The sequence below is a fragment of the Pezoporus flaviventris genome, unplaced genomic scaffold, assembly GCF_033815535.1.
Source record: "Pezoporus flaviventris isolate CSIRO_AGI_PZ_B2104156 unplaced genomic scaffold, CSIRO_AGI_Pfla_v1 ptg000001l, whole genome shotgun sequence".
NCBI lineage: Eukaryota > Metazoa > Chordata > Aves > Psittaciformes > Psittacidae > Pezoporus > Pezoporus flaviventris.
Window position 1 is genome coordinate 54,315,718 of NW_026892549.1, and position 17,120 is coordinate 54,332,837.

The window sequence follows — 17,120 nt, forward strand, 5'->3', positions numbered from 1 at the left end:
GAAGCAGTTTGCAGCATGGGTTGTGTCCTGAGTGTTTCATCTGGGTCATCTGCTTTTAATTGTACCTGGGGTGTCTGTATGTATGTGTGTGTGTATCTGCACCAAGGGAAAACACAACACAAGCACCACAAGCCTCCCCCCCCCCGCCATGTTTTCATTATCTGCAATGTCCTACAGCATCTGGCAAGAGTTCAGCTTCTCTGGGGTATAGATATTCCCACTTTTGCCTGTGCTTTGCAGAGGGCAGGGCTGCACACAGGAAGGGATGATGTCCTGGGCTTCAGTCACCTGCCCTCTTTCTAACTCTGAGGTCTCCATAGCACAGGCTGCTCTCATGAGCAATGTACAGATGAGTCTCAACCTATGATCCTGCCAGGGGTGGGGCAGCTGCAGCTTCTCTGGGCAGCCTTGTCAAAACCTCCTACCTTGTTTTGGGAAGAGCTGCTCTGTTGTATCCAGAACAGAGCTGTGGCTCTCGGAGCAAGCCTGGCTCTGTAATTGTGTTTATGCCATCGCCAGCAGTTAATTTTCTGGCAGAAAAACCTTCCCTCATTTCACCTGCAGAACGCTTAACCAGCTTCTTTTCCTGCAGCTACAAAACACGTGTTGCAAAACTCACGAACTCCTGTAATTAATTACCCCCATTTCTCAAATGGAAAACAAATCCTAATTTCTGTATTTTAAACCCAGACACCACAACCCTGGGCCCTTCTGTTTTCTACCTGGGAAGCTTTAAAACTGAGTTTTCTCTTTTCCCTAAAGATGTGCCATTCATCCTCCTTCCCTGCAATGAAGTCAATGTCCCACTCACCTCCAGGTTTCACAGCTCCTACATCTCTTCCCATAGGATCCGGTGTCCCAGCTGACTGCTACACCCTTTTCAAGGCAGTTGGCACGTTGGCTGGTTGGTCTCATGCCTGAGCACACAAAATGTTGGAGAACAAATAAATTCTGCCTCCTCCCTTAGCTCACCCTTCTGTAAATCCTTCCCCAGAGCATGTGGGGGAGTTGGAAGCCCTGGCTGAGAGCAAAGCCCCAGCATTGGGATCTTCAAGAAACAATAAGAAACAAGTCCTTCTCCCATAATTTCACCTTTTAATTAAGAAAGATGGGAAGACTGACTGTGTGGTGATGAATGAAATGGAAGTTAGAATTCACCTGAGAATTCCTGGCAGAGCATGTGAGATCTTCCATGCTCCTGTATGCTTCTGGCCTTGAACACTGCCAGGGATGGGGCAGCCACAGCTCCTCTGGGCACCCTGTGCCAGCACCTCAGCACCCTCACAGGGAAGAGCTTCTGCCTAAGAGCTCATCTCAGTCTCCCCTGTTCTGGCAGGTTAAAGCCATTCCCCTTTTCCTGTCCCTACAGGCCCTTGTCCAAAGCCCCTCTCCAGGTTTCCTGCAGCCGCTTTAGGCACTGGAGCTGCTCTGAGGTCTCCCCTTAAGGGGCCTTCTCTTGTTCAGGCTGAACCAGCCCAGCTCTCTCAGCCTGGCTCCAGAGCAGAGCTGCTCCAGCCCTCGCAGCATCTCCGTGGCCTCCTCTGGACTCGCTCGAGCCACACAGTGGTGGCCAGTGATGGCCCGTTACAGCCACAAGGGACATAAGGGCCAAGAGGCCATGAACGCAATGCAGCGCCGCACCGAGAGTCCGGCAGGATGCGGGATGGTGCAGAGAATGTCTGGCCCTAAGTCGACCCTCTCCGAGCAGCCGGGGGAACGGGGAAGGGCACGGGGGCGGAGCGGCGGCCGGGGGCGGGACCGGGATGGGGGACGGAGGGACCGTAGGAGGGAGGGACCGTGGGAGGGACCGGCCCGGGGAGGGCCTGGCCTGGCCCGGCCCGGCCCGGCCCGGCCCGGCCCGGCCCGGTCCGGCCCTGCCCGCCGCGCTCTTCGGCGACGCCGATGGGGCTGCGGGCCTGGCTGTACTCGTTGTGCGGCTGCTGCGGCTGCTGCGGCGGGGAGGCGGCGGCGGCAGAGAAAGAGCCCTTGCTGAGGTGAGACCCCGTCGGTCCCCTGCCCCTGCGAGAGATGGGGCTGAGCCCCCTCTTCCTCTTCCGCCGATGCTCCCACCGGGGATGGGTCCGGTCCCCTGGTCCGCAACCGTGCGTGAGCCCCTCTGCTCCCCCACTCTCAGCAGCTCTTTCCCGCAGGCTGGCTGCCCCGGCGCGCCACGCCGAGCCCCGTCTTCCCCCTAAGACCGTCTCAGTGATTTTACAGCCGCTGCTTTCCCTGGGGGGTTGGCCATCCCCTGTCAGAGCCGGTCAAGGTTCCCAAGGGATTTTCTGCCGTTGGTACCAAACTGCTTTCAGTTCTCTTTCCACCCGGGTTGGTTTCCCGTAGGGGCCGGGTTCTTTCTGACACCTCATGGGACAATGCATGCCAGGCTGTTGGACAGGGCTTGGAGCAGCCTGCTCTAGTGGACGGTGTCCCTGCCTGTGGCAGGGGGTTGGAACTGAATGAGCTTTAAGGTCCCTTCCAACCCAAACCGTTCCACGATTCTGTGCTAAATTTTAGCAAGTGAACCAAGGGCAGCATCTCTGATGTTTCCTGTGTGCTCCTCGCCATAGGAACTGTTCAGCTTTTGTCTTTCTATGGTGGGGTTTCAATAGAGGAGGCTGAGGCACTGAACAAAAAAGGGGTCCCCATCATTACGCTGTGGGTCAGGTCCCACTGTTGGGCAGAACTCTATTCCCAGGCAGGGGATGCTGAAAAGCAGATAACATACTGCTGGAGCCAGCTTTATATGAAAGCAACATGCATGTTGCTTCCTGGAGAACAGCTTTTTCCCTCCTGCTGTCGGTCACATCTGTCTTGTGCACAGAGCTGTGAGGTTGCTGGGGAAGGGGGTTTTGTTTAAAGATGAAGCCCCAAGTCATGGAAAAGAGCTGTGAGCTGTGCAAGCGCATAAAGGAGGGTTTGCATGTTGCAAAACATCTGTGCGTGGGGATTGCGGCACCTCTCCTTCCTTTCCAGCTGCCAGCTGGGGTCCTGGCTGCTGCTGAAGCCCATAGTGGGATCCCCAGCCCTGGGATGGGGCAGGGACTGTGCCCTCCCTGTGTCATCAGTGGGACAGGGGCATTTCAGGAAGGAAGGTGGGATGCTTCTGCTGTGGCCTACATAGGTGTCAGGTAATAGCAGAGCTGGCACCAGTGTTTGAAATGTCCTGATTTTGTGCTGTTAGAGCAGTTCCCTAAATAATAACCAGATAATCCCGAGCATGGGGCTTTCAGTGCAGGAAATTGGCAATTAACCTAAGGGGAGCAGAGCAGGCATGCAGGGAGGCTCCATCCTGTGCATCACTGGCCAGGGTGCCTGTCCCTCCCCAGGCACCTTTCTTTAGTAACATGCCTTCTGCTGGGGATCCACTTAATGCTGCTGGCTCTACGCAGGAAAGCCTGTATAAATGCTGGGCGTTCCAAAGGCACCTGCTCTTGCACACTGTGCTGGCATAATTAATCTAACAGCCTAATCACTGGCTTGTCCCTCTTCAGGAGGCTTTGGGCTTTTATTTCAAGGCAGGGATCTTGCCAAAGCACAGCTGCTGTATTGTCGGTTTTATTGCAGCATTGTTTAAAAGGAAGGACTTGCTTGAGATTTCAGATATTTTAGCTGAGTTTCAGATTTTGGGGAGGTGGTGTTGCTACCAAAAAGTTGACTTTATGACTTTTCACCTTATTTTCCCCAAGTGGACTGGTTGCTGCCTTATAAGTCCAATGTGTCAAAGAATAAAGCAGTGAGGAGGAGGTAATCTGTGTATAATGATGTGCATATTTACCTGGGCATATACAACCCATGAGGCCAGTGAAAGCAGCCAGCACTCTGTGTGGAGATGGGGATGGACCATAGCGTGGGGCTGGGAAAGGAAACCCTGGACAAAGCCAGTGAGCTGGGCTGTTGCAGGGAAGCATCTAGGCTGCCTGTCTGCCTCTTGATACACAAAAGTGGAATCTGGCTCAGGTGGTGTCCTTGGGATGCAAATAAAATGAGAATTTGGACTCCAAAATGAGTTTAATCTGGACTGAATGTCCCTTGGAGCAGAAATGCGTTGATGAAGCATTAGTGCTCTCCATTTTCTGGAGAAAACCCAGAGTGTGAAATGGGCTGGGTCCCCTCTGGTCCCACAGTAACCGCCAAGCAGGCTGCTGTTTGTGTGCTCCTATTTTTGCTCCTATTTCTTCATTTTAAATGTTTCCTGGGAGTCCAGCACACTCAGGGTGTTCCCTGTTGGCAGGGCTCCTTGTGCTTGTGTGGATTTGCTGACTCCTGGGCACTGCTTGCCTTCCTTACAGGCTGCTGGATGCTTTGGAAATAGAGGCACATTGGGAAGTCCTTACAAACTGTGAGGGAGTGGCTCATAAAAGCTAAGGCTTGTTGGTGTTACTGTTTGAAGTAATGGGATGCTGTGGGTACCAATAAGTCACTGAGTGGGAAAAAGCCTGTTGAAGGCAGGATGGGACTGGACACATGCTGAGAGCACATCTGGCTCCTGAGAGATGCCTTCCACGCTGGGATCCTGTCTGCTCCACCTTTGGAAAATGGTTTGAGAAAACCCATGCTGGCTCCAGCGTAGGAAGGGTTGAGTTATGCCATCCACACCTTCTAAGTTACGTTTGTTTGCTTGTCTTTAACGAGAGATTATAAGAGATTATCTTTTCCCTTATTACCTGTTGCTCAGGTTTTTGGTTTGTTAAAAGTCTAATTAAGCTTCCTGCAGGAATGCTGATGTGAAGGGCTTTTTCTATTTTATCTACGTGCTGAAGCTCATCTTAGCATCTTTTTTTTTGGCTTGGCATCATGGTTAAGCACCCGCAGTGTTATCTGATGTTTTGCTGGATAGCTTCCTTGTGAAAAGAATGAGATTTGGATAGCAAATGGAATAAACAGTGGAAATAAACAGAAGTGAGCAGGGATTGCCACAGGATGGCTGGTGAGACTATTGGGTAAGGCTGAAAATACTTTTCCATTTGTGGTGTTCTGCTCAAGTGTTTGGACATCTTGATTAGAAAAATTATGGAAATCCTCTGCTAAAAGATGTCCCAGCAGAATTCATAGAACTACAGAATGGTTTGGGTTGGAAGGGATCTTAAAGATCATCCAGTTCCAACTGCCAAATTAAATAATCCTGTAAAGAAAAATGCATACCCCAGTAGCAACATAAATCCATAAAATCAACAGAACTGCCACCAGTGCAGAGAAGACTTCACTTGGTGGGGACAGCCTTCCCAGAAGATGATGGTCTGCTTTGCTGACCACATAAGGCTAGAATTCACATGCAGGCTGTGGACATTTCCATCCCCAGATAGAGACGGGGCTACATGTCCTTTCTGCATGTTGGCACAGGTCCCCGCACAGCTCAGTGCATCTCTGTACCTCTCAGGTAGGAGCTGCTGGTGTGGTGAGCACCTGTAGGGATTGCCTGCTTGATTTGGTAGGGTTTGGGCTGCTGGGGAGAAAACAGACCTCTAGGGTCACACAGAAACATGGTGGTGGATGTGGGATCTCTGGAGAGCATCCACTCCAATCCCTGCTCGAGCAGGGTCAGCTGGAGCAGGTTGCCCAGGACCGTGTCGGGTTTAAGTGTCTCCAAGGACTCCACAACCTCTCTGGGCAACCTCAGTGTTCACCCACCATTCTTATGAGTAAACAGAATTTCCTGTATTTCAATATGTGTCCTATCATGGGGCAGCACTAAGAAGGGTCTATCTCTGTCTCCTTCGCTCTCTCCCATCAGGTACTTGCACACAGGCAAGTACGCGATGGTACTTGGGGAGGTAAAAGGATGATGATGAAGTACCTAACGCTGCCTCGTCTCTCCCCTTCTCTGCAGTAACAACAACCCCTACGCCTCCTTTGGAGCCACACTGGCACGGGATGAGGAACAGAACCTGTGGAGCACCCCACATGACGTGACCCACACAGAGGCAGATGATGACCGGGTTCTGTACAACATGATTGTGGTCAGGAACCAGCTGGACAAGGACTCGGAGGTGAGGTGGTGCCATTCCTGCACTAAGTTTCACCAAGCACCCGTTAAGCTGCTATAAACACCCCAAAGTCCCCCACTCTGGCTCACATAGACGTCAGGTCCTCCCATCTGCTCCATCACCCTCCAGATTTTACCCTATATCTGGTGTGGATGCATCTGTGGATGTCATCCCTGGGATGCTCCCTGAGCTGGGATGCACGGTGCCCTGCAAGCACCTCTACGCCACCACCACCAAATGTGTACTGGTAGCAGTGGGATCCCCAGCTCAATTGCCTAGCTTCACAGGCTGCTTGTTTGTGTCCAGTATTCCCCTGGTTTGGCCTTTCCCTGGTCAGACTGGTGTTAGCCCCGCCCGCAGTGGCGTTCACCCGGCAATGGCAGCGCCTGGAGCTGAGCTGCCGCTCCACTGACATGTCAAGTTAAATACTTTCCTGATGGGTTGTACAGCAATTATTGAGAAGCAGAGAACTGGCACAGCTCTTGGTGCAGAAGGGAAAAATTATCACTGTTACATAAAGGCTGCTTTGCAGCCCTGATTTCCTTCACTAAAGCACTTGGGTGCAAAGCAGATTTCAGTGGCCTGATTAGGAGCAGGCTGTAGCAAATAGTGACACATTCTCCCCTCTCTGATTGCTTCTAAGACCTCAAAATGCTTGCAGCAAAGCCTGGAGGCTTCCCATTTAATTTCAACATGATTCCATTTCATCCAAGAGACTGCAAGACTGTAACTCTTCCTCCTGTTATAGTCCCCTCAAAACCAAAAGCTAGCTCAGCTTTCACAAGAAGCCTTAAACTCCAGAGGTAAAGCTGAGATCAAAATTACAGTATTTATAACTGAAAATGAGATAATGCAATCCTTGTATACAGCTGACCAGAATCCCCATTTAATGTGTTTGTTTCAGGGGCTTTTGGTGGGGTTTGAATAAATATTAATATTAGAATAGATGATTTTGTTATGTTTTAATGGCTTCATGTAACCTTTACAGTTATAACTGAAGATATGCTCTTCCCTCCCCACTGCTGTTTTCTCTACCTTGTGATTGCTTGTCTTCAAGAAGACAGGGAGTGTCATCCACCCCAAATTAGCTGAAGGAAACAAGGACATCTCTGTTTTAGGGGGCTATGCCAATCCTTGGTTGTTGCAGAGCTGGGTGTACTTAGGCAGTACTGAAGCTCCTGATTCCAGCCCTTTCAAGCGCCTTTTAGCTTGGTTTAGGGCTCATGATGGGGCAGGCCTCCTACAAGCTATTATTACTTATAAAACAGTATCACAAATGGATGGGCTGCTAAAAGGATGGCTCCCTGGGCAGATGAAAGCTGTGTGTCAGCCCTGCAGAGGACAGCATCAGTTGTGGGTGAGCAGGAGGGCTCTCCTGCTCCTGCCTATCCTTACACCAGTGCGCCTGCTTGTCCTAACCCCTTGTCCTAGCCTGCCTGTCCTAACACCAAGGCTTTCTCCTGCATTCAGTGTATCAGTAAGGTTCTTAGTGGGTCTGAGCAGTCACCATTCCTGCCAGTGAAAAAGGGAAGTACAAAGAGCATGCGGCTTCCTCTCCACAAGAGATATAAGATCACATACCCTGGGGTCTTTATGCAATGCAGTTAATAAAAAAGCCTGAGGAGTACAACATCAGGCTGACTTTGAAGAAAGCCAGTGCTTGATGTGCTTTATTTAAATGATGGCATGGTGCCCTTTACAGCTAGTCATTGCCTCTCTCTTTTACAGCTAAGGAAACTGAGGCATAATGTATAAGCCCAGCAAGCTGTTGCAGTTTCCAGCTGCAACTGCTTCTGTGTGGCAGGACAGGGAGGGACTTGGCCAGCAAAGCGAACATTCCTGTGTTCGGCCTCAAGTGCCAAAATCTCTCCTTACTACTGGCAAGCATTTTAAAAGTAGGCCAGATTGCATTGCCCTCCCCTCCTAATGAGACTTCAGCCCTGAGAGAGAGGAAAAAAAGTCTAATTGCAAAGGAGCACTGGGCTGCAAAAGCCATAATCTGCTTTGGGAGCTGCTCTGCTCCCAAAGTCCCTAGGGAGAGCGTGTGGGTGCTGCTGGACAGGAGATGGAGGAGCGAGTTTTGTGTGTGCAGTGCACCAACATTACAAAACCATAGGTCCTCTTTTGGTTAAAAGGGGACTTAAAGGAGAACTATTGCCTCTATTGCTGCTCCTTCACTTAAAGAACTTCTGGTGTGCTGTGCACTTAGTCTATGCTTTGCCATTCCCCACCTTTTTCTTAGCTATTTTCTAGCACAGGACTTGGGAAGGGTCCCAGGATGGATCTCTTCTGGCCTGGTCATCATTGTGCTGTGGACTGCGGTAAATGAATAAACCAAACTGCATTCAAAGGGCCAGGTGCTCCAACACCGAATGCACCGTGTTATCATTTGTGGTGGGGCTGTCAGCAGCTTGCAGTGTTGGTGTCCTCCTTCGGGATCATTTCCTTGCTCCCACCGTGGGGCTGGACGCACATGTGATCCATGCGGAACTGTTTCTTCTCCCTGGCTCTTCCTGATGGCCCCACTGTGAGAAATCTGGCAGCTCCAGCCCAAACTCAGTGTACCCTTAGCTTGTATAAGGATGGCAGGGCTGCTTCTCACTGAACTAGGGCAGGAAGCTCTGCAAAGCAAGCACCGTGACGTCCCGGGTGCATCCTGTTTCACACACGCAATTGGTCTTCCTGCTCAGTGTTGTGTGCTGGGAGTGTAGGCTCATGGGGCCACTGACCATGGTGGAGCTTGCTGGAGCGGTTGCCAAACCCATTGTGCAGTAGGTAGATGAGGCAAGATTCACTGGAGCCTCCTAAAGTCAGAAAGACTGAGCGACTTGCAGCTTCACATTTCTCTCTGCTTGAGGCTGATGAGTGTCACATCCTTGGATGCACTTTTGGAAGCAAAGTGTGGGCAAGGAAGAGTATGTGCAGAGAAAACCAGAAAAGCCATAGCTGAAGGGCAGGCTGAAGGGGGCTGATAAAGCTGATGCAGCCTTTGGAGATCAAAGCTGTTGTCAAAGCTTTTGAAGGCTGGGGTCAATGTTTCAGATACGGAAATACGCTCCTGTTCTGCAGCATTGTTGAACCTGGTGTGATGTAAAGCAAAACCCCATACCTGGAGGTGAACTGGGGACTTTCTAGGAAAACCGGATGTTCCTTAAGATACTGCATATATATAGGTGAAGTCACTGTTCTAACATGTGCCCTGCTAGTGTGGAGGAAAGCATTTTGTGGGGAACTGGACTACTGTGGCTCTGACAGTTCTCCAGTTTTAACAGCAAGAGCTGCCCTGGGCTCATTGCTTGGCTTATGTATGTGATGTGGACCTCCCAGAAGTCCAGTTTGTGGTGGTTTTGTTGCTTCAGTGTCTTCTGATGGGTTGCATGGCATCACCCAGCTGTGGGCAGAGCGCCTGAGCTGTTGCACTAGCACTGGTTTCAGAGAAGGAGCCAGGTTTTGGGCAGCTGCACCACAGGGCTGTGAACAGAAACTAAAGGTAGGGTTTTGCATTATGACTAGGGAAACATTGTTCTTATGGCTTGTAAATGCAGTGTTTATTTCTTCTTTCGGCTTATTCCTTTGGGGCAGGTGGCATCATAAACCCCGGTAGCAAATTCCTCTGCCTGCATTTCTGTGAGGGACCTGGCTAGCAGAGTTATGCATGATCCTCCTGGGAACCCATTAATGAGCTGACACAGACCCTTTTTCTGCTTTCTCCTGCTCTCCTACTGGCTTCTTTGTTTTTAAACAGATTGCAGAGAAGGTCAGTATTGCAACGTGCTGTTGCTGGGGCATGCTGGGTTTGAGTGCTGATGGGTTTGTAGAGGGTTGGGGATGCCAGCTGGGGAGCCCAGAACTGACCCTCTTAACCTGTATGCCTTTCTTAAACTGAACCCAGTTTAAGCTTTTTCAAAGCTGCAAAGTCAGTTGATGGTTCAGTGTATGAGCGTGGATCTAGAGTTTGTATTTGCTCAACTACTTCCGGCGCAGCCACACAGGAGCATCCCTGGATGCCATGTGGTACCTTCCTGCACTGATATTTCAGTTCTTCCCTGACAACTCTGTTTTGACCTCATTTCCAAAGTAACTCTTGAACAGAATGGTGACACCAATTACTTTCAAAGAAATAAAGGAAATGTTTCTGACAGAAGGTTGCTTTGGCAACATGAAGAAAGCTCCATACTAACTAGAAACTTTCATATGATCAGGGATGAAAAGTTGGACAGTGCTTGCCTGTTTCCTTGGCACACTTTTTTCCAGAGCTCTGAGTTGTGCACCAACCTGGCTTGTATTTCGTGCCCAGCATTTTCTCACCTCCGTTTGGCATTTGCAGTTTTAGTGTATCACACTACAGTCAGTTTTCCAGGTAAATATCTGGAGGGCTGAGCACTCAGAGAAGACAGCTGGTGGAGTTCCCCTGCTGCTCCTGGGATGTTCTTGACCCATGCACAAAGGATTTTCTCACCCAGGGCCAGTAACTGCAACCTGCTCTGGTTTCCTGCGGTTAATCCATATTTTGGGCAAAAGGGCATTTATTTCTTCAAGGATTGATTTTGAATGCAATGCTGGGATGTCCCAGACCCATAGAAACACCAAGGATGTGGGTGCACAGAATGCGGTGCACAGATGCAGCCGAAGTCTCTGATGTTGCCCATTCCTACACCCAGGCAGGACGAGCATTGCTCTTCCTCTGCTTTGTTGTTAAAGGGAGATGCTTGGTAGAATAATTTTGGGTGTGGAAAGATTTCCTCATTAAAGTAACACAGCAAACAGCCTCCTGCCCACAGTGTTTAGGATGCCTCTGCCACAAGAAATTGCCTGGGAAAACTCAGGATTGCTGAGGCTGATGGAGAACAGGGCATGAGTCCCTCTGAGAGCTCAGCCCATTGCTGCTCAGCCTCATCCTCATGATCTCTGCTGTTAATCCAGAGAAAATCAGGAGCAGCTTCCCTGCATGCTAAGCACTGCTTGCCGTGGAGCTTAACCCTGAAAGCTGCTGCCAAGTGCCAGCAAACTACGTTTCAGGGAGAGGAGCATCTTCCTCCCCCCGTCCCCCCACCCTGCCCCGGCTCGCTAAATCATCTGCATGAAGCACACTTGGAACCACAATGGCCATCTGGATTGACTATCTGTGTTAAAGCTTGTTTATCTCTGCAGGAAGGCAGAGACATGCCGCTTATATCCCCACAGCATGCCCAGATTGGTTTGCTCTCCTTTCTGCTTATACCATGGGATCACAAGCAGGCTGAGATGTTTCCAAGTGATCCCTGCCAGCAAGGACCATCGTGCAGCCCTTTTAATCTCTTTTTAAACCTTTCAAGTCTGCAATAAACTTCCCACAAAGCTTGAATGCAATTCAGCCCCCCTTCTCCTTTTCACTGAGGGGATCTGGGTTCCTGGGTGCCACAAGAGAGGAGGGTCTGGTCCCTGCCTGCTTTCTCTTGCAAAACTAGCTGCAAAAAACTCCAGGGCTAGGAACTGCAACCTACTGTGGCTTCCTGTGGTTAATTCAGATTTGTGCAAATGGGTAATTTTAATTCAAGGATTGATTTTGAGTGCAGTGCTGGGATGTCCCTGCCTGCTTTCTCTCTGCTCTATGGGAAGATGAGCAGCGCAGAGTGAGCAGAGCTGTTTCCCCTGCTCTCCTGACCTGAATTCACCAGTGACTTAACCCCAACGGCTGCTTCTTCCAAAGTCTGATCTCCAGCTCAATATCAGATCAGTTCTTTAGGGCACCAGGTATCGGAAAACCGGTGGGATTTCTAGAATACATCCAGCCTTTCTGGGTGTTGTTTAACCCCTTTGAAACCAGCATGACACGTAGGAAAATCCCAGGCAGACAGCACAGATTAATGCCTGTTTATTCTACAAGAGTCCATCTCTGTAATCTGTTGCTGAGAAATGAGATTAATTAAGGTTATTAGTGCAAGGGAATTAGCTGAGCGAGGTTATGACCTGCTGTTGGGATGCTTCTGTGAATGCATCCTTTGCAGTGTGGGCATTGATTAAACTCAGCTAGTAAAGTACTCCTGGTTTTCCTGCAGAATATATGGATTTTCACAGGAATGCATACTTATAGAATGGAATCATAGAATCATAGAATAGTTTGGGTTGGAAGGGACCTTCAGATGTGTTTAATTGTGCTGGTATAGCTTCAGTAAATAACCTTAAACTCTTCCCTTTTAGACAGTGACCCATTATGCAGATATATCATAGAATCATAGAACGGTTTGGGTTGGAAGGGACCTTAAAGATCACCCAGTTCCAACTCCTGCCACAGGCAGGAGCACCTCACACTAGACCAGGTTGGTCCAAGCCCAGTCCAGCCTGGCCTTGAACACTGCCAGGGAATTTAAAGCTTGAGGTCAAGTGCAAGGATTTAAGCTGTAGAGCTAGATGAGGCATTAGCTGTAGCAACTGGCAGCTACTAATAGTTATTATGTCAAATGACTCCAGCTCAGTCCTCAACCATCCACATGCATCCCACTTCTCTGGTATTTAAAAAAGGATACCCCAGCCTTTAAAAAAAAAAAAAGTCTATTTTTTTCTTGTTTTCTCATACTTTTGAAACCCTGCCTACTCCAGTTAAATGCCAAACAGAGGGCTGAGCAGTTTGGAAAAGCCAATGTTTGACCATGCTGAGAGCAGTAACTTTTAGTTTCCCATGGGCTATCATCAGCCATGGGAACTGCATGGCTATCATCATGCCAACTGAACTGCAAGGCTATGGAAATAAGTTGTTGCAATATATTAATGTGTGGTTGTGGTTTCTCAAGCTGTAAGGGCCGAATAAGGTACTTTCACAAGCTCAGGTTTTGATACTAGCTGGAGTGTCAAGGTTTGGGGTAAAGGGCTTTGGCCCACAGACCTTTGTCAACCTTCATACCAATCCCTCTGTGCCAACATCGACAGTTCTGCTCTGGATCTGTTTCTAAAAGCTGGAATTCCTAGAAAATCAGCAGAAACCTCCCCACATGCAAATGATGATCTCTTATCCCTTTGCTTTGCAGGAATGGCAAAAGCTCAACTATGATATTTATACCTTACGGCAGACCCGAAAAGAAGTGAGAAGCAGGTGGAAACACATTTTGGAGGATTTGGGTAAGCTAGGGGACAAAATGATGTGATTTCTGTGGTACCAGTGATGGTTCAGAATGGGAATAGCTCTACAGAATTAGGCTGGTAGAGGAGAACCATAGGCAAACAGAATGAGGTTGCTGAGCAATGCCATCAGGTAGCCCACATAGCAGCTGAGAGCCTGTGGAGATTCTCCAGAGCTCAGGCATGGCTGGGAGGAGATGGGGCTACCGTGGCACATCAAAACGCCTGTAAATCATGATCAGTGGTGGAGCCTTTCAAGCCTGTAATAGCATGCAGAGTCATCTGTTTCAAGCTTCCTTGTGGAAACTTAGCAGGGACACCTGCGAGTTCACATGGGTTTTTCTAAACAAGATCAACAGGGAGAAATGAATATTGCTTTCAGATTTGAACACAGATAAGTCTTATTTTTCTTCCTTAGCCCATGCCTTTAGCTGATGAGAGCTAAACCACCCACTTTGTTTACTCCTATTTGAAATATTCTTTCACCAAATGAAATGACTCAACAGTGGCCTTCCTACTTTTGGAATGTTTCCTAGCCTGCAAATAGTGAACTGCACCCACCAGTCCTGTGTTCTGAGCTGCTGCTCCTCGGGAGAATTCAGTGTGTGACCTGGTTTCTCACATACATACATAGCATGTGACACTCAGGCCGAGGAGATGTCCCATACTGACACATCAGTGTGGGGACTTGCATCATGCTCTGAGGGAGGTTGGCAGCTAATGAGAGAAGGATGTGGGAATTGAGCACACTTGTTGGGCTGTTCAAGGGCATTATCACTGGGAGACAGAGATGGGTATCTCAGCTGCTCCTGCCCTACCTGCTGTTCTGGGTGGGAGGAACACGATGAATTCACGTAGCCGGTACAGAGCAAACACGGGAAGGATCAGTTGACACCCTTGCATTTGTTACTGCATGTTGATGTGGCTCTCCGACATCTCCCTCACGTCTGCAATGGCTCAGGAGCTGTTTTGCAAAGGGTGGGGAAGCTCAAGGCTGGGGATCATTTGGCCTGAGCATAGCTAAGTGCAACCAGATGTGAAATCTGCTGTCTTTTGTTATCTAGAGCTGTGCTTTAATCCAAAGACCACCACTCTTTCCTCATAGGTATTTTCAGGTGAGACACACCACCACCAGCTCCCTGGAGCTGAACAAAGAGTTAATGGTAGCCATTACACTGAAAGATCCCTGCATTTATTTTCCTCCTTTCCTTCCTTGGATACCCTTCCTATAAGGGATGCTGACTGCTAAAGGAAAAATTACCCAGTCATTCTTTACTGCCAAAGGTTTTTTATCACTGTTACCTTCCAACAACACCAGCCCTGAAAGCTCTGGCAGCATCAGAAATCAACACCCTGGCTGTGGAAAGCTAGCAACAAACTTGCTCTGAACGCTTATACCTGCCTCAAATGCAGACACAGCCTGCCTGAGGGAAATGCTAGTTTGTTTTAGCAAACAGGGAATGCAGCAGCCCAAGGTGGAGGGCAGGAATGAACCTCGCAAGAGCCTGGAGGGCTCAGGGATGACCCTGCTTGCCTGTTTGACTCATTTCTGTAACATCCCTTTCCCAGGTTTCCAGAAGGAAGCAGACTCCCTCTTGTCAGTGACCAAGCTCAGCATCATCAGTGACTCTCAGAACATGGGCAAAGCCCGGGACATCTTGTTAAAGCTCTCTGAAGAGACAAACATCTTTCCAACTAGCTGGGAGCTTTCTGAACGCTACCTCTTTGTGGTGGTGAGTAGCTCCTAGCATGCCTTCCTCCCCACTGCCCCATTCCTGCAGGTGAGCTCAAATGAAGGGAAGCAGGTAGGTGAACTGTGTGTAGTGACTGTGAACCTCTGTTGCTTTGTTAGGACCGGCTCATAGCCCTGGATGCTGCAGATGAGTTCTTCAAGATGGCCAGCATGGTGTACCCGAAGAGACACAGTGGGGAAAGAGTGGATGATAACCAGAAGGCCCCGCAGTGCACCTCTGTTGTGATGCCCTGAGGAACCTGCCATGCTGGCACAAGATGGGTAGTAGGTTTCTTCCCTTCTGGGACCAGGCTCCTCTGATGAGGGGTTAGCACAAGTAGTGCTGCTCCTTGTTTTCCTGCAGAGAAGCAAGTGGGCCGGCCAGAGCAGAGCGAGGAGGTCAGTGAGCTGTGCCCCACCAGGAGGGTACAGGAAGGTGGATGCTGGTCCCAAGGTCCTCCTAAGCAGAAGGGAGCAAGAACTGCTGTAGTGTAGCCCTGACAGAAGACCGCTAGCCAAGTAGCATATGCAATAGGCACAGGGAGAACCTGCTGTGCCAGGTGTTGCTACCAGTAGCTGCAGAAGTTGAGATGCCTGTAGTTGCAAACCCTGCAAGGAGATCCGCGTTTTCACCATCCATTGGTACCTGCCACTGTCCCCTCCTTTGACCCTGCTAGCCAGGATGATGAGAGAGGGAGGAAAAATACTGCAGTCTGCAGCTCCATGATGTTTCTCTGTGCACTGCTCCTCTTCCTCATACCCAGTCCATGGCAGCCACACCAAGGGATTCAGCAAAGAGGAGCAACACTCTCCGGGAGAAGAGTTAATGCCCTGGCAATGCCTCGGAGCAGTGTTACAGTTGGGTACTCTACCCCAAGCCATTAGTGGTTTGGAGGTGTTTGTGTTGGGGCTGCTCAGCCTGACAGCTTAAAAGAAGGTAGATTTTAGGAAGGTGCCAAGGTCAGAGCTGCTGAGAATTTGGCTCCTGTGTTGTCCTCAGATTGGCTGCCCAACATCTTAATTCACTTCTGAAAGTTTTGGTCTTAATTACATTAAAAAAAACCACTATAAAGCTGCATGTCCTTTCAGAATATATGGTCCCTGCTGTTAATGAGGATTTTTAATGAATATCGTTTATATCTTGGGTTTTGTCTGATAATGAGCAATAATTTTAAAACACTGGATTTGATCCTTTAAAAAAAAGTGGAAGTTCTACACTGATTAACACACGTGCTGCTAATTGGCCAGTTGGAAATGCTGGTTACACAGGACCTCCCAAAATAGCAAACCAGAGCTTTTATTTGTTTATACCTACAGTGTTTGGAATATATATAAATATATTTATGAATTGCTTCTGTTCGTCTGTCTTGATGGGAAACATTTTTGTCAACTCAGGACATCAGTGAAAACGGAGCTTAATAAACAAGACACATTACAAAACTAATGTTTCTTACTCTCTGCAACCCTATTCAGGCAGCAACATTTGTATTGACTGAGGACAGCAGTTGGGGTATTTGTAGAGCATACGCCTCAGCGACATGTTCTCTGCACACTTTCAATTGCCTGTTGGCTTGCAAGAGTAGGGTTGTTTGCCAGCCTAAGACCAAAAGTCTCTGTAGGAGATGAGGGGGATTGAATTTAATTTCAGTGGGATTTAGGTGCTCTGCTCCCGGTGATTTTCTTCTTTTTCTCAGTAGTTCATCTGCACTTTGGAAAACCTCCCGTGTTTTTACAGAGAATAAACTTCATTGCATGACAGCTCAACTGCTGGAGAACAGACCCAGCAGTCTGAGGAGCACAGTGCCATAGTACGTGACACCACCCAAAAGTCAGCCCTTGGGATGCTATCGCTTTATAGTACCGCTATTACATGTTTTATGTAAGCACGTGGTGCGTAAAAAGACCTGATGGTCTCATGGGTGAGGACATTGTTAGATATGGTGCTGCTTTATTTGGTGGTGGTCAATGTTAAACAGCGCCTTTGCAGAACCATCCCTTGGTGTCACTTGTGGCTGTGAAACCAGTTCTGATATCAACAAAATGCATTTTGTTGTGGTAACTTAATAGGACAGCAACTGCCTAAAAAGGGCAATAATTAGGAGCTCTGGATGAGTTTAGGTACTGAAGAAAGGCCCTGTGCAGGGGGATAATGGAGTTTCAGAGCACAGCCGCAGGGAGGAGAAGGAATCCACAGCAGCATGGAATCAGAGCAGAGCTGCTCACTTCTGTGCAGCAGGGAGGAGTCACCAGGCTCAGGAGCTTGTGCATCGCATTGTGCATTGATCCCATCATGAGCAGAAAAAAGTGTC

General features: G+C 49.0%; 2 protein-coding genes across 2 annotated transcripts in view; one reads left to right on the top strand and one right to left on the bottom strand.

The window, feature by feature from the left end:
- The window catches only part of UBE2F (ubiquitin conjugating enzyme E2 F (putative)), a 358,305-nt gene that overhangs the window by 107,848 nt on the left and 233,337 nt on the right, over positions 1-17,120 (bottom strand). The gene's annotated exons all lie outside the window — the stretch shown is intronic.
- On the top strand, positions 1,867-15,587 carry MREG (melanoregulin). The gene is made up of 5 exons (XM_061458119.1): positions 1,867-1,994; positions 5,828-5,987; positions 12,989-13,079; positions 14,649-14,812; positions 14,932-15,587. The coding sequence occupies exons 1-5, from the start codon at positions 1,903-1,905 to the stop codon at positions 15,064-15,066; spliced, it is 642 nt and encodes a 213-aa protein (XP_061314103.1). The 5' UTR covers positions 1,867-1,902; the 3' UTR covers positions 15,067-15,587.